The 20,997-nt window shown below is 43.7% G+C and overlaps 1 protein-coding gene across 11 annotated transcripts in view; it reads left to right on the top strand.

Moving 5' to 3' along the window:
- BEND7 (BEN domain containing 7) overlaps positions 1-20,997 on the top strand; it is a 79,770-nt gene that overhangs the window by 16,838 nt on the left and 41,935 nt on the right. For all 11 annotated transcript variants that reach the window (XM_046011109.1, XM_046011108.1, XM_046011104.1 and 8 more), the window contains 3 exons: positions 9,924-10,223; positions 13,267-13,389; positions 16,976-17,241. In XM_046011109.1, coding sequence (XP_045867065.1) covers positions 9,932-10,223; positions 13,267-13,389; positions 16,976-17,241 — 681 coding nt within the window. In that variant the 5' untranslated portion in view covers positions 9,924-9,931. The remainder of the gene's footprint in view (positions 1-9,923; positions 10,224-13,266; positions 13,390-16,975; positions 17,242-20,997) is intronic.

Below are 20,997 nucleotides of genomic sequence, written 5' to 3'. Positions count from 1 at the left end.
TGTTATAATGAAAGGAAAATGGGACTCTGCTATATAACGTTTTGTAACTTTTTTGCTTAACAGAGGCTCCATGTATTCTCTAAGAACTGAGTGGCTAGTTTGAGGCAGACAGTCAGCCCTGGTTATAAGGTAGTGAATGAAGTCCCCGTGATATCAACCATCACGAGTTTACAGTTTGTCTTGCACATACCTCCAAATGACTATAAAAAGGGCTATTTCATTCTTTACGGGATATGTAAACATATATCATAATTTCATTATACCAACATGCCATTATTCACTTATCCGATGCTCCATTGAAAACTGTTTGGATGGTTCTTAGGGTTTCGTGAGTACAATAATGCCGTCGTGAATATCCTTGTATATATGTCATGGGTACTTGGTGGGATGTTTCTATAGGATCAATTCCTGGTAGTGGAATTGCTGAATTTCCCTCCAGAAAGGTTCCCTACCAACAGCATATGAGAGCGACTGTAACCCTACACTTCCACCAAAAATGGGTTTTATGAAGCTACCGTCTTTGCCAAATTAATAGATAAAGAATGTCACATTGTTTAATTTTCTTTACATTAATAATTATGGAGATTAAGGGATTTAAACTATTTCTTATTTTTTAAGATTTTATTTATTTGTCAGAGAGAGAAAGAGAGCGCACAAGCAGGGGGAGTGGCAGGCAGAGGGAGAAGCAGGCTCCCCACTGAGCAAGGAGACTGATGCAGGATTCAATCCCAGGACCTTGGGATCATGACCTGAGCTGAAGGCAGTCGCTTAACCACTGAGCCACCCAGGTGCCCCTGGCTTAAATATTCTCAAACACTGTTTAAAGTGATGGCTTCTGATTTCAATGGCTGGAATTACACATCCAAGGAGCATTCAGTTGGGCAGCCATGTTGTATTTATTATAAAATAAAAGTTCATTTTCCATGATACAAGAGCATTTGAGGGAGCGATTCCACTCTTGGAATTGGTTGGGGAGTTCCAGCTACTTTCTATGTATCACTGTGAGTCTCCTGGAAAAACAATGTTGACTTCCTGTCATTGCAGGATAAAGTAAAAGCTTCAGTGTCTTTCTGTTGTTCACTTTACCCACTCAGTGCCTCAACTCCAGCTGAGTTAGCTTGTTCACCATTACCCACTCTGTTTTTCTCTGTGTTTGCTTGATGCCGTTCCCTCCCTTCTCTTCCCGGAAGTGCCCGTGGAGATGCTAGCCGTCTTTACCGACCCGCTCACATCAGGCATCTTCATGACACTGGCCATTGCGCTCCCAGCTTGAAACGGCCTCTCAATTCCTTGTAATTCATGCAATGTCCAAGGCATTTCTCATGTAATCTCTTGGTTTTGTCTGTTCAGTCATGGACGCTAGAGATGTTCTCTTAGAAAGTCGCTGGGGGCATTCAAAAGCCTGACTTAAAAAGCCGAGCCCTTTGCCTTCTGTAAAAGCCCAGCCTCTCCTCCTCCTGACCAGTCCATTTTAAACTGCAGACTTGGAACTGGCAAGTTAACAGGACCCTGCACTTGATGGGTAGAGAGCAGAGTGTAATACTGGCATTTATTTTTTAAGGTAAAATATGAAGACTCAAAAAAAATTATTCCCTAGTCCCTTTTTAGGACTTTGCCCCCAAACTTCTTCTATGTGTTTATTCTCCTCTGTAGGTGTTCTTTGAGGGACACATTTGAGAAGCAGTATGACAGCCCATTTTCTGTAGCCGTCCAGTTGATTTTATTGATTGATTGACGTGTAGTTGACGTACAACGTATGGTAGCTTCAGGTGTACGGCATAGCAGACAGACAGTTCTGTACATTACATGGTGCTCCCCGTGGTCACCAGACAACATGATTACAATATTATTGACTAGATTCCTGGTGTTATACTTTTCATCCCCTTGTCTTACCATACAACTGGATTTTTCTACCTCTTAATCCCCTTTATCTATTTTGCTCATCGTCCTACTCCTCTCCTCTCTGGCGACCCCTAGTTCTCTGTGTCTTAAGTTTTGTTTGAATGTTTTTGCTTTTTAGATTCCACAGATAAGTGAAATCCTATGGTATCTATCTGTCTCTGTCTGATTTATTTCACTTCACATGACACTCTCTGGGTCCATCCATGTTGTTGCCAATGGCAAGATCTCGTTCTTTTTTTACAGCTCAGTATTAATGCCGATGGCCCATTTTGAATCGCTAGGCCTTGCTTCATTTCCTGGTCTGTCTTTGCTCTTTGGGCCCTAAATAGTTGTCTCAAGCTCTTTTTGCTTTGAAGGCCTATTTTCCAGCTCGGATCCATGGCATCCTCTCCTGGTACCTGTCCTGGCTTCCCATGCCCAGCCTTCAATAAAAAGAGCTCCGTCCTCCCCCCCACCCCCGGCTTCAGGTGGCTTATCCTGGGTGAGCCTGCCATTCATTAGAAGAGGGGCATCGTGTTTTTAAAATTGTCTGTACATTCAAGTGTCTGCCCTGCCGGACTGTGCATCCTCACGGGGAGCCACTGGAGCTTATATCGCTTTTCTTTTCCTTTTTTTAGTCCCACAGTATCTCATATTTAGTAGTAGTACAGTAAATATTTATTTAATGGATGAATGAACTGGATATTTTCTAAATAGATTTGAAAGGAACTCAGTTGCCCTTTAAATGAAAATGCCATATATGTCTGAGCTGCTTAATTATTTGCACTTCTACCTTTCGGTTTAACTGGGTCCCCACACATGTGCCAACGCACACGCGGCTGAGATACTCCTCACCATAGTGTTTGATTCAACCAAGCAAATGATTCTGGAGATACTCTTTGCCTCCTTCCGTCTCAGTGGCATTTAGACTCTGTGGTGTGGTGCCCACAGAGTTCCTGAATGCGCCCCAGGGACTCTTGCAGGAATGTGCGTTCTGGCATGTTCTCTTCAGCAGGCTTTACTCTGCTTTATTTATTGGGGTCCAGCTTAAGATTGCATTAGAGGAAAGGGCTTACTTGGAAACGATTGCTCTACAAACTCATGCTTTTCAGACCATTTTTGCTAAGGTAGAATCCCAGTCTTACCTGTCCTTTGTCAACACAGGTTTCAGCCCTGAGGGTGGCCAGGTGGGACCTTGATAGCCTGTGTGTGCAAGGATGGGCTTGGAACGAGGGTGTCGACCTCAGGCCTCCCCACAGCACAGCGTCTGCTTCCCATTCCTCTGCTCTGAGACAGTTTGTTGAGATTTGTGCTCAAGAAAGCTGTAGCGTTGGCCGGAAGCACCCTGTCCCCTTCTCCTGCTGTCCCTCAGTGCTGTCATTTGAGCCGCTGTGGGTGAGTCTCTTCTACAGCGGGGCTCCATCCTGCTTCTACTAGTGCTTGAGAAGACATAGTTGGACTGTTTAGTATAAATCTGGTCCTCTTAGTGCTTCTTACTGATGTACTCAACTTCTTTATCTTTTAACACTTCATTACCTGAAAAATACAAGGAGTTTTAAAGCATCCTTTCTTTCTTTCTTTTTTCTTTTTTTTTTTTTAAAGTATATTCAGTATTATGCAACCACCACCTCTGTCCGTTTCCTGAACTTCTTCATCATCCCGAACACAAAAGCATTCTTGTCCCTCCTGCACATGTTCTCTGCTGGTCTCTGCTGTGTGGTTGGTGTTTGTGGGCTGGAAGGATCATCTCTCGAAGACCAGATGTGCCCAGACTCCTGCCTAGAAGCTCCAGTGGGATCCATTTCTCCTTTGGTGATAAAGAACAACGTTCTACCCATAACAGCTCATAGTACAGTCGAAGACGACTCACTGGATAAACATTTATTTCTCCGTGAAACAACCAACTCCTGTAACCTGTCCTTGTCCCTTTAACCTTTCCTGTTGACTTTTCATGACACCCTAAAGACTCTCAATGACCTCTTTAAAATAGGACAAAACTGGACATGACAGTATAATGAAGGTCGACCAGTGCCAAATATGGTAGAATGGTCCCTCGGTTCCTTAGGATTCTGTCAGTCCTCCTGTTGAGGCATGTTGGCAAGGGTGGCACTCCCAGGGTGGATTTGTTGTTGGGGGCAGAAGGAGGGAGGGCTTGCAGTTGACTCACTTCTGACCAAGGGGACTGCTGCTTGCCCCAGGGGTCAGAAGCCCAGGAGGAATGGGGTGACCCACTTTGCCAGCTTGGAAACAGATGAGCTCGTGGCTCTTCTCCTATGGACGTGGGGGTTTTCGCGCTCTCAGCACGCTAGATTGATAGGAAATCTGGCGTCTCTGTATAAGGTGCCCTTCCACCCCCTGAGTTGTTAGTGAACCCCAGGGGCTTACTTGGCCAGAGGGCTGGCTACTACTGGTAGTGGCAGTAGCAACTATTAACAGGATGGCTCTGGAGTCCGCTTCATGCCCCAGCCATGAACGCGGCTGCGTTCCCAGCTGCCTGCTTATTATCGGAATTTTCTTTGTCAGAACTATCATTATAACCTCACTCCACAGCAACCTTTTTTTTCTAATTCCCTGACTGGTGTTAGTACCCATCTGTTACCCAAGCTAGAAATCATGCTGTCCTCTTTCACGGGTTCTCGTCCTTCACCACCCCCACCGTCCCCACGTCCAGCCCATCCCCAGGTCTGTCTGATGAAGCTTCTTCAGGGTCTCTCTCCAGCCACAGCCCCTCCAGTCCTGGCACAGACTCTCGGGTCCTTCACCCAGCCATCAGCAAGGACACTGTAACTAACTGGTTTTCTTTCACCACACCGCGTTCACCATAGTTTTACCAGAATTATTTTTCTACGGGATAGACCTGATTATTTACTGTCCTTCTATTGAAAGAGATATGAATCTAAAATTACCCAGAGTAATAACCTAGTATCTCCCGTGTAAAATTATTCTTCCTTCGCCTGGCATGTATGGCCCTTAATGGGATGACCTTGCTCTACAGTTCAACTTCATCACCTGTCCTTCCCCTTAGAGAGCTTGAACTCCTGGCACACAGAACTGCCATTGAGGAAGAAGGGGGAGAGGGGACAGCTCTGGGGCATCTACTCAGACAAGAGTGAGCTTTCTCCTGGGGCTGGAAGTGTGATGTTTTGGGGAGCCACCATCTCCAGCCCCAAAGGGAGGGGCTTCAGGGAAAGCAGGATCATCAGGGAAGGTTTTCAGCTCTAGCAGGAAGCAAATCATTGGCAAATAGTAGAGTAGTTGACTGGTTGAAGTCCTGGGGCACACAGTCCACAATGTTAGAGGTCAACGGGCCAGGAAAAATCAGGACCATTTTTCAGAACAACTGATCAATATAAAGCATTCTGGGTAAAAAATATTGAGAGATTTGGAGAGGGGCTGTCTTTTAATTTGTGCCAGATGATCTTTACATCTCTGAGGCCCAGAAAGTGCTTATAAATGTTTGTTGAACAATTTACTTCTGTGACTTTTTTCACTTCAGTCTATTAGGATAGTGTTTGCTTATAATGTTAATATTACATTTAATTCTACTGGAATTCTGATTTCAAAAAGCCATTTCCTGGGGCGCCTGGGTGGCTCAGTGGATTAAGCCGCTGCCTTCGGCTCAGGTCATGATTTCAGGGTCCTGGGATCGAGCCCCGCATCGGGCTCTCTGCTCCGCAGGGAGCCTGCTTCCTCCTCTCTCTCTGCCTGCCTCTCTACCTACTTGTGATCTCTCTCTCTGTCAAATAAATAAATAAAATCTTTAAAAAAAAAGCCATTTCCTTCATTCACTTAAAAAATTTTATGGACTACATACCACGCATCTACATGAGAACATTTGTAGAGCAAAGAGAGGATGACTGTTCTCCGTGAATCTTCATAGTAAGACATTTAGAGATAGACAACTGGGTGGCTCAGTGGGTTAAGCCTCTGCCTTCGGCTCAGGTCATGATCCCAGGGTTCTGGAATTGAGCCCCAAATCGGGCTGTCTGCTCAGCGGGAAACCTGCCTCTCCCTCTCTCTCTGCCTGCCTCTCTGCCTACTTGTGATCTCTCTCTGTCAAATAAATAAAAATCTTAAAAAAAAATTCATTAAAAAAAAAGATGTTTACATATAATCTCTCACTATATGTTTGTATGTTACCATCTTTTTCTTTTATCATCCCAGACCATGATGATTTGTATAGCAAATCCTTCTCTTCTGGCCAATTTAAGAGAGATCTTGTATGATGACTTCTGTATTGCAAGACTTTGTATGTATTATTATGCAGAATCATCATATGTAGGATTATTATTATTATATACCTGTATGTTGTTTATGCAAAGAAAAGTGATCTGGTAGAGTCTGGAAATTTAGCCGAAGATAGAATTCATTCTGCAATTTTTTTAAGACCTTGTCCAAACTCTCAAAAGGATTTTAGTCGAGGTTGTTTTACCTTTTAGTAAAATTTCTTTTTGTGTTTCCTAAAAAGATTCAGCCCCTTAGGAGCGCCTGGGTGGCTCAGTGGGTTAAAGCCGCTGCCTTCAGCTCAGGTCATGATGCCAGAGTCCTGGGATTGAGCCCCGCATCGGGCTCTCTGCTCTGTGGAGAGCCTGCTTCCTCCTCTCTCTCTGCCTGCCTCTCTGCCTACTTGTGATCTCTGTCTGTCAAATAAATAAATAAAATCTTTAAAAAAAATACCTTTAAAAAAAAGAAGATTCAGCCCCTTGGAGTTAAGTGTAAGTAAAGACATAGATTTGGAAAGAAATGAAGAAAGTGTGCATGTTTCCTTATAGAATCATGCTTGTGGAGCTTCCTTTTCCTGGCATTAAACATGGTGAAGACGCTGACTGATCCCAACAGGAAAGACAAGTCAACTAATGCTTCCCATCTCAATCTCTTACATACTTTTCACCATTTCTTTTTAAGTCAAAGAACCTGTGCCCCCTCAGCGTGCTTGCTGCGTTTGGCACCCACTCTATCCCAGTTTATGTCAGTTTACTCGGATGCTTTTGATCTCCGGCTCTCATTTCTGACCCTCGCTCCATCTGCCCCCAAGGTGTGAGGCAGCGTCTCCCCTCTCTCTGCCAAAGACCGCCATCGCCCATAGTGTGTAGCAGGACTCCAGGACCTCTTCCTCAGGTGGGATTTTCAGGGCTACTCCTGGCTTCTCTGGCCAGAGGAAGGACAGTTCAGTTACCCCGACGACATGTGCATACATCCATCTGGTTGTCCTCTAGGGACGCCCAGCCTGTCTCTCCTGAGGAGCTTTCTGAGCTCAGCCTTCCTCCTCCTTCCCCGCTGACTTTCCCCTCATTGACTGCAGCAGGTCTCTGTCTTCTGTCCTTTGAGATCCTCTGCAGGCAGATAGACTCTGGGCTGTCCTCCTTCCCAGCACCGCGTCTTCCTCCTTGGGCCCCACCGGGTCCTGATTTGTTGTCATTTGGTGGGTTTTTGTTGTGACTTCAGAAGAAATGTTTTTAAACATTGCTGAGATGGCCCCTAACCAGAGGCTCCCTTTATACTCTCACCTCCTCTTGCAGACTCAACTTGTAGGTCTGGGTTCTGACCCTCCCCACAAACACAGAAAGCAAGTGAAACTCAAGTGGCCTGTTCATTCGTTCTGGTAATTTTCAGAACTAAGAAACTCAGATTGTGACAAAGCACATTGGCTTTTAGCAGGTCCCGAATCCCATAGCTTTCTTTCTCTCCCCTCTGAGGACAGCCCTCTATTGTGGAGCTCGATGTCCAGAGCAGAGGTGGAAGCTCTGAAGAGAGAGCATCCCTTTAGCTTGATGTGTCAGGGTTCTTGCAGAGAAGCAGGTTGGCACCGACCGAAGGAGCAGGCAGAAGGCGGCTGAGTGGGCACGGCTCTTGCCATGGTGCCAGGAGGGGAGGCGTGGCGGCCACCAGCCGTGCCCGCGGAGATCAGCCGGTGCCCGGCCTCCCGCATTGAGAAGATGGAGGAGAAAAACCCCGCAGGAAAGCAGCTTCTTGCCCAGACTGTGCTGGTTACCAGCCAGGAAAGTCTGTGTTTGGGTGCTGAAACTAACACCACGTTTGCGTGCAGCTTTCCTTCGGAATTCCTCCCCGAGCTCTTCCAGACACACCCTGTGCCGTAGACATCCTGAGGAGGTCGTAAATTTTGCTGGCTCTGCATTATTTAAATCGTGCTTAGTCATTCATTCTCCTAAGATCTGGCATATCACTTACTGTTTCTGTGTTGTCCTTTTCGCAGGTGTTTGAGGTAAAAATAGTTTCATCACAAATGAAAATATTTCTGCTCTCAAGCAGACGCCAACACATAACAATATTGTAAAGTTGGAAATCTGTGCCATTTGTGTTCACCCGTGCTAGATAGTAAAGGCAGAATTAATACTTTTATTACCTTTTTAAAAATTGGAGATACTTATCTCAAAGCAGTATATAAATTTTCCTTATATTCAATAATATATCCATATATTAATTAGCTAAATATCTAGCTAGGCAACACAAAATATCTAGATTCATTATATAGTTACCAATTCTACAGAGAAATCTGGCTTATATGATGCTAAGTGCATTAAAATATCATTATAGTAAATGTGCTGTATTTATCTGCCAGAGCTGTGCTTTTCCTGATAGATACTTTCTATAGACCTTTTGTTTTTATCATAGTTTAAATTTCAAGCATTTAATGGAGTGACCACATGAGACTTTTATTTTAACTCCCAGATATGGGGGTGGGGGGCAGAAATCCTGGCATAAGACTTTCACTTTAACACCCAGGTTAGAGGGAAAAAAAAATCCACTTCTCTGAATCTTTGGGAGGACACCAGGTGATGCCCACGGCAAAAAGACAGGAGGTCCAAAACAGCTCCTCATAGCATCTTCTAATGTTATTATTTATAGAAACAATTTTATACCCAATTTCAGACTTTTCTTTAAGCAGTATTTATTGTACCCCCAGTGCAATCCAGAGATACCTTAGTTCAAAAACAAAATCCCCTTAGGGAAAAGGAATCTTAAAGTCATTGCAAAAGTTCTGGAGATCTGTTGCACAACAATGCAAATATCATTAACTGAACTATGCACTTAAAAATGGTTAAGACGGTGAGGTGCCTCGTGGCTCAATTGGTTAAGCCTCTGACTCTTGATTTTGGTTCAGGTCATGATCTCAGGGTCGTGAGATCGAGCCCCTCATTGGGCTCCCCGCTCAGTGGAGAGTCTGCTTGAAGAGTCTCTCCCTCTGCCCCTCCCCCCACTTGCTCGAGGGTGTGTGTGCACACGTGCTCTCTCTCTCTCTTTTTTAAAAAATGATTAAGATAGTAAATTTTATGTTATGTGCTTTTTAACCGTAAATGGGGGAGAAAATGAAGACACAGTTACAAAGTGAATGGCAGTGGATTTGGTCTGGGTCGGACCAGGGAGGCATAGTTGCAGGGACATCTCCCCCGTGAGTCAAGGCTGGAGAAAGACAAAACTCTCTCCTCCATTGCCTTGGATGTCTCTCTGCTCCTACACTGTCATTTCTGAAGGTGATGCCTCCAGCGACAGCATCATACTGGGGTGTCTCCTGTGCCGACAGCCCATTCTCAGAAAGCTCTCTATCCCAACCCATGCCGCATACTCTTCCTGGTACTTGCACCTGCCGGCCTGGTGGGTGAGCGGGCTGGCTGGCTTCCACGTCCAATCCAAGTGAACATCTGCAGCAGAGCCAAGCCCGGGCTTTCAGCCCTATTGTCCCATTGTGGGTCTTTTGTCTCAGCTCATTTTCTTATGACACCCTCCCTCAGAGGGAATTTAAGATGTGTTCCAGAGGAAACCTGCTCAGGAAAAGTTATTTTATCCTAAGAGAACTTAGCCAGAAGGAAAGTTAAAATGAGATGCACCAGGAATATGATGGGTTGCTTGAGACCATACCCAGTTTTCTTGCCTTTAATTTTTATAGATTACTTAAGTTTCTGAAAGCTTGCCTCTGAACTCAGGAATCATTCCCACTTCCAAAGAAGGGGTGTGGTTTTTGGCAGTGGATTATTTTTTCTTCTGCTCATGCACAGCGATCTCTTTGGCCCTGTTTCCATTAGATGAAAGCATGGAAATTAAAAAACAAATCACAGGAATGAGAAGATTACTGAATGATAGCACTGGGAGGATCTATCAACGTGTGGGCAAAGAAGGAGAAAAATTAAAAGAAGAACCCCAGGATTTGGATGCAGTCTGGCCTCCACGTTTGAACTCCTCTGCTGAGGCCCCACAGAGTCTCCACCCTCCTTCACGTGGTGCATGGAATGAGTTACCACCCCCCAGCGGGCAGTTCTCAGGGCAGTATGGCACCCGCTCTAGAACCTTCCAGAGTCAGCCCCACACCACTGGGAACTCCAACGGTATGGTCATTATCAGACATTGAGAATGCTCGTGGGGGTAGGGGGTGTGTCTGAATATGTTTTATTTCTACATGTTCAGCATGGTTTTGAGTTCAGTGCATTAAATCCTCCCCTAGTCACCTGCCTTGACTGAGTAACGCAAAGGGTATAAAAAACCAGACTTGAGAAGCAAGACTGAGGCTCTATATTAGAAGTAACGATTTCTTAGTAGAGATTTCAGCCCTTTAAAAAGTGAAAGCTATTATTTGCCAACATGCAGATACTTTTATCACAAGAGACTGAACATTAGGGCAGAAGGAGCTCCCCTTTGTCATCAAAGGGAACTTCCGGTCATATGTGTATTATGATTACATCCTATTCTTTTTTGCTTTTTTGCTTTTCTTCTTGAGCACAAGAGTTGTGGTGAAAGGGGAGGGACACATATCCCAACATCCTAGTGACACCTTCACTTTTATGGCACGTTCCAGCAACAGCAACAGGTGACACTTGTTATGGGGCAGGCTTCATTGGGGCTGAAAATTATCCCTTTAGGGTAAAATTTCCTTAATTTAAATTCCTAATTGTTCAGAAAAAAATTGAATGGCATTTTTTTTCCAGAGCTTAAAAAAAATTAAGCTCTTTTTTAAGATTTAAAATTTAAGAAAAAAAAAATTTTCTGGATGTGTTAACTTTCCATCCAGTAACCTTGGATGTTAGTTGTCCCATAAATTATATATGGATGTGCAGATCTGTAGTTTTCAGAAAGAGAACAAGAAAAAGCAAGACTGCATTTTTCAGTTTCCTTGAAAAGTTAAGGATATCCTTTTTCCATTCATTATTTCTTCAAGAAGAAAACTGTTTTGATTATTTTTTAACACAATTTGCAGTAACCAGTTCAGAGGCATGAAAAGCCACCCCGAGGCACAGCTGATGAGACAGGAGGGACCCCAAGAGACGTACGGGAGTCTTCTCTTTCTCTCAATATTGCATAAGCCAGATCACATTCACGTGCTGGCATGCTTCCAAGTTAAGGGGACCTGGCTCTTCAAAGACTCCTCCATAAAAATAAGAAGTCAGTTCTCTTTAAAATTAGAAAATGATTTATAACAAGCTGGAAAGGGTTGATTTGGTCCACTAAAAATGATAAAGACAGTACTTAGCATAGTGAGTAGGAATATTCTATAAGACCCTCCTAATTTGACTGCCATGGAAGAAATGGTAAGAGAAATAGGACACCCTTAGGTGTGCATAAAGTTAGTTCACCCAACATCAATAAGCTCTGTGTAAAGAGTGTTCTGTTTTACAGCATGCAACAAGAATGGTGGATTTACTTGGGGAAATGTTATTAACGTTAAAAGTTACAAACATAAATTCCCCTCATATTGGTTTGAAAACAGATTTTTGTGTTTATTGTTTGCTTATTTTCAGTAGACATTCATCATCTATAACTGTGACTACCTCGAATTTCATTGAAATTGTTTGCAGTTTTTAAAGTTATAACATTTCAAATTTCAGTAGTACATTTAGTTTCACTTACATTGTTTTTCCTAAAAGTAATAATAAATGTAATCATTTTACTAAAAATAAAAAAATATATATATAGAATAAAGTTATAACATTTCTGTTTGCTACAACTTCGAGTGTAAATAATTACGGTACCCCAAGCCTTAAGTTGTCGGTCCGTGAAGTTCTTTGTAGTATCCACAAATAATGCATACTATAGAATTAAAATTGCATTTAATGTATAACAAAAAACACCATTAGATCCAATCCTTCGAGCTTTCCCATTGCGCCTAGGGACAACCTAAGTAACAGCAGCACATTCCAGTTCCCAGTGGTCGGGCTGGACACAGACACTAGAGGGAGCGCTACAGAAAGAGGGATTATCCAAATTTTCACTGTATCCCAAGGACAAGGGGACAACCTCTGTTTATTTTAATAGGACAGTTTTATTAAGGAAAAGATACTAAATTGAAACAGAGATAAAGAGGCTAAAGTGAGGGAAATGTAAAACATGGGAATGGAGAAAAGATGTATGAGGATCTCCTTCATTAAGGTGGAGGAAAGCCAACACACCCTCCGCCCGGAACCCACTGAGTCTGAATTAGCCTCCCACGTACACTGTGCTCTCCCCCCCCCCCCCCGCCCCCGGCTCTTCCCCGCCCTGACGTCTCACCCCCCAGAGAGTGTTCTAAAAGTCTTAATATGTTGACAGTTCTTAATTTAGGGAAATACCAGAAAAACTATGTATTTTTTTAAAGATTTTATTTCTTTATTTGACAGAGAGAGACACAGCGAGAAAGGGAACACAAACGGGGGAGTGAAGAGGGAGAAGCAGGCTTCCCACCAAACAGGGAGCCTGATGTGGGGCTCGATCCCAGGACCCTGGGACACTTAATGACTGAGCCACCTGGGTGCCCTGAAAAACTATTTTTTTAATAGTTAGACACATTTCTTTTTTTTTTTTCTTTTTCCTTTTTTTGGTATAAGCAGTATCATTTTTTTAAAATTTATTTTCAGCATAACAGTGTTCATTGTTTTTGCACAACACCCAGTGCTCCATGCAATACATGCCCTCACTATACCCACCACCTTGTTCCCCCAACCTCCCACCCTCCGCCCCTTCTAGACCCTCAGGTTGTTTCTCAGAGTCCATAGTCTCTCATGGTTCACCTCCCCTTCCAATTTCCCTCAACTTCCTTCTCCTCTCCATCTCCCCATGTCCTCCAGACACATTTCATTTTTAAACGTGAGATTTTAGAACGTGTGGCTCCCAGGTTTTCCTGGAAGGCCGTTCTTTTCAGAACTCATGTTTTTGTACAATGGAGTGTGTGTTTCTCGTGAATTTTTACAGTGCTGTCCCCTGAGATGCACCGGTGTGACACTAGGGAGGCCTGCTGTGAGTGAGCGTGGGTCCCCGACATTCAGGTGGTAACCATTATTAGGTCCATTTCCCTTGGGCACTGTCTCATACTACTGTCAAGATACCTTCCTCCCCCGCCCCACCCCTTTGTAATTTTGTTGTTGATGCTTGGAGTGGGCCGTTCTCTTCTCTGATGCTTAGGAGAACTTCCGGCCATGAACTCGTCCGTTGGATCAAACTGCTGTACTTGCAACTGCCAGTCGACGCTGCAGGCCATCCTCCAAGAACTCAGGACCATGCGGAAATTAATGCAAATTCAAGCAGGTACCGAGACCAGGCCGGGGTGGAGGCCCCTGGCTTGTGACACCTTAGGCCTCTTGGGCTGGGACGGTTATTTTGCTCTTCGTATCTGGTTCTTCCCACCTTGCCGTCCGCTCTGCTTTTTTGTTTCCTCAGCTTTTGCTCCAACATGTTTTTCCTGTAGCAAAGATAACAGGTTTCTCATTGCTGATACTACTCCTCATACACTGGTGCCCACGTGCTCCGCAGAGTTCACTCCGTCATCTCCAAGGCCTTGACATGTGTCAGTTAACTGAATTTTGAAACAATCATAGGTGAGGTGGGCATAGTTCTTCAGCTCACTTTCCCTGTGTGAGTCAGCAAGGAAGTTCACCTCAGAACAAAAGCATGGCTGACTCCTCTTACCTTCTGAGGTGCTCCATTTGGGGGCTGCATGTGCGTCGGCAACCCCCATGCCCGTCCCCCTCCCTTGTGGGGTGCAGCGTGACAGAGGGGAAGCCACGCACTGTCATACAGGGGCTGGAGGGCCCTCTCGGGGCGTGGGCTGTCCTGGCTGAGACGTTCATGAGCGTTAGCACATGAGGTGTTGCCTCTTGGGCCCTGCTTCTGGCTTGTCTCCCTAATATTCATCATATAGAAGCCCAAAGACACTGGGTGTCCTGTCTTCCTTAGTTACACGACGCGTCTTCTGTTCTCACTCTTGTTAGTCAAGTGGAGGGATGGAAGAGCCATGAGTCTGCAGGCTGGGGTCAGGGTCCTTGTTCTCCTCATGAAGCTGTGTGACTTCTCTGCTCTCACATTTATCCTCTGGAGCAGGAACCTTAATATCTAACTCACAAGATGGTTTTCAAATAGGATGAGTTAGTAAACATAAATGAAGTCTGTAAAGCATGATACAGGCAGCAACTATTTCAATTAGTGTTGTTCTAAAGACGAGGAGCGGGTTCACCACAGTGGCTGTGGTGTCTAATCTCCATCAATGGGGGGGGGGTGCAACTTTCTGGTCACAGGTCCAGAAAATACTAAGTCATTTCATTAAGGCCTCCTCTGGTGAGGGAAGACTGGTCCCTGAGCAGGAAATAGTACAGTCATATACGGTCAGCCTTCCCATCCCTGCACTGGAAAGAGATTCAGGAAGGTCATCCTTCCAAAACCATACTTGGTGCCATTTGGTGAATTCTAGTAAAATTGTAATATTCAGTGATGTGGTTTTGATATAAAAAGCTTAATACTGAGACACGCTCATCACCCAAGAGCACAGGAAAGGAAGGTGAGCAAAAGGGCTTCTGAGAAGCAACATCTAATTGTATGTGCTGAATTTGGTTTTAGCCCCAGGAAGGAATAAGCATTTTGGTCAGGCCAGTAGGCGTTCACTTATCTTGTTCCAACACAACAACCCATGTTCTTATTGACCTGGCAAAAGTTAACATCTCTTAAGTGAGGAACACAGAAAGAAAGTTTACTCCATGATGTACAGATTCTTTTCTTGGAGGAAGAATTTGTTAGCACTTAAGAAAATATGCATATGAAATTCTAATGATTTATTTTGTTACTTAAGCTCCTTACTACTGAAATGGCAAACTACAAATTGCAACCATTTAAATCCTTGACTGAAGCTCTTTTGGAATCTATTAAGTAAATGCCACTTTGTCACCGTGTTTTCTTTTCTGAACCTTTGCAGATTAGGCGGGTAAATGATTCCAGAGCTCGTAGGAGAGCAGAAAGGATAAACCGAAAAAATTACTCTTCTTTAATTTCCTTAAACTTAAGAATCTGTGTTGTGTGGGTAGATTGACTTAAGGCTTATTGCCTGTAACACGTAGATTTAAATTATATTCAGAAAGTTTCACCTTTGCTTGAGGGAGAAAACAAGGAATACGATGAAACGATAAGATCTGGAAGCAACAGAGGACAACTGTGTCTAGACTTGCCAACAGAGGAGAAAAACTCAGTCCCTGTGTTCTTTAAAGCCAAAGCGTTTTCACTTTTACTTTAGAATAGCGAGGCTTGGAGAGGCCTGAGTCCTGGACCACTGACAGCTGCTTCCCTTGTCCGTTTGACTTTGAGTGTGGAGCCTGGCCTTCGGTGAAAATCCAGAGAAGAGACAAAACTTCTTCTCTCAGGCTTGTACACTGGAATTACCAGCAGAGCTTTAAAAAAGATCTCAGTACCCGTGCGTCACCCCTGCAAATTCCAATTCAGTCAGTCTAGGGTAAGGCTGAGGCATGGACTTTTTTTTTTTTTTTTCAAAGCTCCCAGGTGATTCTAATGTTCAGCCAAGGTCAAGCTCCAATGAACAAGACTAATTACTGCACAGGTGGCTAAAAACCTTTTCCGTGCTCCTATGCAGTGCGAGTAGTTGGTTTCTTTCTTTCTTTCTTTCTTTCTTTTTTAAAGTACTCTCTGTACCCAACGTGGGGCTCAAATTTACAACCCCAAGATCAAGAGTTGCCCACTCTTCCAGCTGAGCCAGCCAGGCTTTCCAAGTAGTTCATTTCTAATACTTGTAAATTTCTTGCCAGTCTAGAGATGCAAATACCAAGTTCAAAGTATAAATACCCTTTATTTGCAAACTGATAGGAAATGATCCATATTTATGTGCATATAAAGATCTTTAGTTCTCATTTGGCTTCTTTCTGTAAAAAAGCAGGCATATCCTCTGATCATATTTAGTAAGCCATATTGATACATGAAGATTTAAATAATGATGCCATATTTTTCTCTAACACTTTCCATCAGAATATTTCTAAATGGTTAACAAACATGAATTGCCAAAGAGTGTCTGTGAAAACTGTGCTTACTATCCTTGGTTTCCTTAAGTGTAGAATCAGTACTGGTACTTGGCCTTTGTTCGGTGCTTTCGTCTTTGGAACTCCCTCTGTTTCTGGATTTTACCGGTCTTCTTGACTTGCGCAGAACTATGTCATTCCTATCTTTTAGCTACCTAAAACCAAGATATGGAGGGCAGCCTGGGCAGAATGCAGTAGTGAGTATAAGGCTGTGGAGATAACTGGTGTGTGGACAGTATGGGTTTGTGCGGAAGCAGTAACTGTCCCTGAGAAATGACCAGCAGGCTTTGCCCACATATGGACTAGTCATTCCAGATTCGTTCTTTAATAAATGGTCACCATTGCTCAGTCTTAGTCAGTTTTGGTGTCTGTAGATTGCTAGCAGTTGACCATTTTACCCTCAAAGGACAATTAAAACATTCTTGAGTTTGGCTGACCAGGAAGCACAGACAGCTACACCCGAAGTTAAGTTCTGGGTTCCCATTTTTATAAAAATGTCCTGCGACTTGTGAGATCAGGCTCAGGTATTTTCCTATGGCTCATCAACCCTCTCTTCCCCGGAGCCCAGTTGCAGCAGTCAGTGTCATCGTTTACCAGCGTGGGGGACAGAGTTTTCTCTGGGTTACTCTCCTGCACATACAACTCAACAATGCTCCAGAGACCACCTTTGGTGACCTACAGGTCCCACAGGAGATTGCCTTTGGTCTGCTTCCTTGACTGAACCCTGTTTCGGTCTCAGCTTGTGGAACATGTAGATGGGTGATAATTTCTCCTAAGTTAGACTCAGGTGCCTGTACCCTATTTTTGTTCATTCTCCACAGTTGGAACCCAAAACAGACAACAACCCCCAATTTCCCTTATATGCTCCCAGCGAACTGCTGTCTCACGCAAGAGAAATAAAAAGAAAAAAGTGCCCCCAAAGACCGTTGAACCTCTGACCGTGAGGCAGAAGCCTGGCGTGTTAGAAATGGAGAAGAAGACAGCCGGGGCCTCCGAGCAGCCTGGCCCCCAGGCTGCCGAGCCCCCCTCGGCCGGGGAGAACCGCGTGCTGGGATTCGGCATTGTCCTGGAGTCGCCTGCCTCAGATGTAAGTCTATGTTCTCTGGCTGCTGACACTAAGCTGACGTCACTTGCAGGAATTTTGTAGCATTGTACACTTTCCCCGTAGCTGGTTCCTCGCAAGAACACTAGAGAAACTTGCAAAAGACATGTGGGAAGGAGGAAAGGAAGACTATCAATACTTTCCTTGCCTAGAATTTTCTCTTCCCCAAATCTTCTACTTTCTTTATTTGAACCTGCCTCCAGCCTTTATCCCTGCACGGAGGCTGATGGAGTAAATAATCAGCTACTAATTTCTTTAACAGTTTTAATTCTGATGTGGCCGTTTTCAATTTCCTCATCGTAGAGAGCTAAAGGAACATAATTAAATCCTTTGTAAATGGGCATAAATGAACAGAACCTTACAGATAAGGTCACACCTTTCTAGAAACACAAACTAATAATAAAGAAAAAGAGCAGTAGTGCTAATTCTATTTTACAGATGCAAGCCACACTGCTAATTAGGTCGCAGTGCCATGCCATTTACTCTGTGTAATGATAGGTTAACGCTCTGCAAAGGTTTTTCTATTTTAATATCATAGCTAGAAAGTTGGTGCAGTCCCAGATGTTGGATGACATCTAAGATATCCATCCGACCAGCCATTTTATAGTCCTCTGATCATAAACTCATGTCTTTAAGAATAGGCTATCTTTGCAACTGCACACGCTATTCACAACGTCTTTAGCTAAGTACATGGATGCGAGCCCCATCTTGTTGGGGGAGTTCTTAAAATAAACAAGAGTGAGTGATCTATTATTATCAGTTTGCATAGGATGAGAATCCTGCTGAGAACACCCACAAGCCTATATGGGATTGGAGTTCAGCCCTACCTTTTAAACTTTAAATAAAAAATAATTGCTATTAAAAAAAAAGTGTTCCCTTTTAAATTGCAGTTTGCTAGTATGTATCCACATTGGGTCTTCGCTAAAGGGAGGTGACTTTCTTAGACTAGAAAGTCATTTGAACTTTTACCCAGTCCTTAGTGTGAAAGGGTTTTCTTGTTTTTGTTTTTGTTTTTTATCTTTGAACGCATGCTAAAAGTATGAAACTGTTCTTATCAACTCAAAACTAAACTTCAAAAAAAATCACTAATGATGATAATGTCCTACCCCAGGCCAGTCAGCTGATTTGATTATATCATATGCTTACTGCAACTAAGGCCCCGGTTTCAAAACCCAGATAGATCACATATTTGGAAACAGAGGTGAATTATTCCACGACACAAAAGTACATTCCATCTTAAGCAGTTTTCGTAAAACTTTTATATTTTTCTAGAACTTTCCAAGAGTTCTTTTCTGATAGACATTAATGTATCAGGAGCCATCATTTGAATTGCGTAACTCATCTCCTAAATGGGTCACTTCCTTGCTAATAACTGAACTTCCTCCTTTCTTTATCTTTAAGCTCCAAATATACTTCAGAGGTAAGTTGAGGAAGATCTGATAAAAGCCTTATGTACACTAATAAAACAGAATAGAATTTTACCAATATCAGCATAATTTTGTTCATATGCCAAATAAAAATAAATTGCCTTTTATTCATTATTTTCTGTTAAATTTAACAAAGCACATTCAGAATTGTCCATGAAAACTCAGTTAGATGCTGATTATCCTTGAATGAAGAATAACATGCTTCTAAAAGCAAAAAATATATAGCGATAATTATCTTTACATTATCCAGCTGATATGCCATTCGATTCATCTGTTCAGCAGAAACTGTACCTGCGCCAAGAGGTCTGTGCAATGAATCCCATCATTGGGTGAGGCAGTTCTGTCCACAGATGGTGTTCACTGGCATTAATGAGCCAGCTTCCGCGGTCGCTGGGCAGGGCAGGTGTGGGGGGCAGGGGAGGGTGTGTGGATTGACTCCCTTAGTTGACAGAATCATCACTGCAAACACATCTAGATTTAGGTGCCCTTCTATTCTTTATTATTTCTTTGCCATGGTCCTTTTAAAATCTGGTGGAAATCCAGAGGAGAAAATAAGAAATACGTAATGATCTTGTAGGAATTGTTCTATAGAATATGAGAAAACGAAATATAATTGGATTATATATGAGTGGATGGGAATTCTGTATTTGTGGATTTGAAGATGGTCCCTAGGAAGTACCCAGCAATGGGAGGATTAGGTCCAAAGCTGTAGGATTGGGCAAGTGGCCCAAGGCTGCTGGAGCAGCTGCCTGGCCAGCACTGGTAGCAGATGATGATACAAAGGTAGGATGGGGCCAGGTAGTGAAAGCCCTGCTGTGCCATGCCAATGCCCTCGACCTTCATCTTGTGGACACTAGAGAGCCATTGCAAATTTCAAGTAGAGGAATGATCACACCTATGTCTTAAGAGTGGAAAGTGGCACTGCCTTGTGGGTGATAGAGAGATGGAGAAGTTGGTAGAGACCAAGAGACCAGGAAGAAGACTGAGTCGGTCAGGTCTGGGAGGGTCTACGTGAGCAGTGAGCCTGCAGAAAGAGAAAGGAGCCATTTAGGAAATGCCCACACAGAGGACTTGGTGGCTCGGTCGAAAACAACCCCCATATTTCTCTTTTGGATAACCAGGTTAGGCACTCAGTTAACTGAGATATAGGGGAAACAAGGGCAGAAGCGGGCCTTCAGCTCCAGATGGGAAGCACAAGTAAGTTTGAATTGCAAAAAGGTTCTTAGATGTTTGGAGGGTGGGAGAAAGATTAGAGCTAGAAGCAACAAGAAGACATGTAAAACTTGTGCTTTCACAGCGTTGGTAGCTGTAAAAATTCACATTAATTTTTTTTTTCATTTACAGTGTATTAAGTCTTCTGTTTTGCACCATGACTTTTAGGGTCACCCCAATACAGATTTGATTAGGAGCCATGCAGAGCCTTGCAGGGAGACCGCCCTGTCATCTGAGCCACAATGGTTACCCCTACTCAGATGTGTAAAAACACTGCGCTCTCACCAACGCCAACAGCACTGACCCTCTGAGTGTTGTAAACCCTAAATGACAGCATGTGCGACTGCCCTCCTGCAGGGCCTGGCTTGTAAAAGGTGCTCAATAAATGTGACTTAGTCTGCAAACAACAAAGCAGCTGCATTTGCAAGAAGCACAATATACAAAATAAACTTTGGAAACTTTAGATCTAGGGCTCAGCTTTAATTGGAAACCTCTCTTCACCTTAACTCCCATTTCCTCGTTCTCTCCTCGTTACCCCTCTCAGTACTCCTTCTCTGGGCTCCAATGTAGTTTTTTTTTTTTTTTTTTAAGATTTATTTATTTGAGAGAGAGAACAAGCACTCGTGCATGCATGGGAGTGTGGGGAGGGGCACAGGGAGAGGGAGGGAGAGAGAGAGAACAGGCAGCAGGGGCAGACGGAGAAGGGGAGAGAGAATCTCAAGCAGACTCCCTACTGAGCATGGAGCCCAATGTGGGACTCGATCTCAAAACCCTGAGATCATGACCTGAGCCGTGATCAAGAGTCAGATGGTCAACCGCCTGAGCCCCCCAGGTGCTCCCAAGATAATTCTCTTTTATAGAGCTTTCTATACTAGTCTGTAATTATTTACATGATTTCCCTTCCTTCCAGGAAGGAATGCCGGTTTCTCCAGAGCAGGGGCTATATGATAATAATAGTATTTGTGTGCCCCCCTTGGCTCAATAATTTTAAATTGCTTTCATCCTCACTCTCTGAGGTGTCATTACTGTCCTCATAGATGAGGACACAATGGCATAAAGGGCTTACGTAGCCGACTTGGGATCCCAGCCAGAAAGATTGAGC

Source organism: Meles meles, chromosome 7, assembly GCF_922984935.1.
Source record: "Meles meles chromosome 7, mMelMel3.1 paternal haplotype, whole genome shotgun sequence".
Taxonomy (NCBI): domain Eukaryota; kingdom Metazoa; phylum Chordata; class Mammalia; order Carnivora; family Mustelidae; genus Meles; species Meles meles.
The sequence above is the reverse complement of the archived record's forward strand: the minus strand, read 5'-3'. Positions and strand labels throughout refer to the sequence as shown.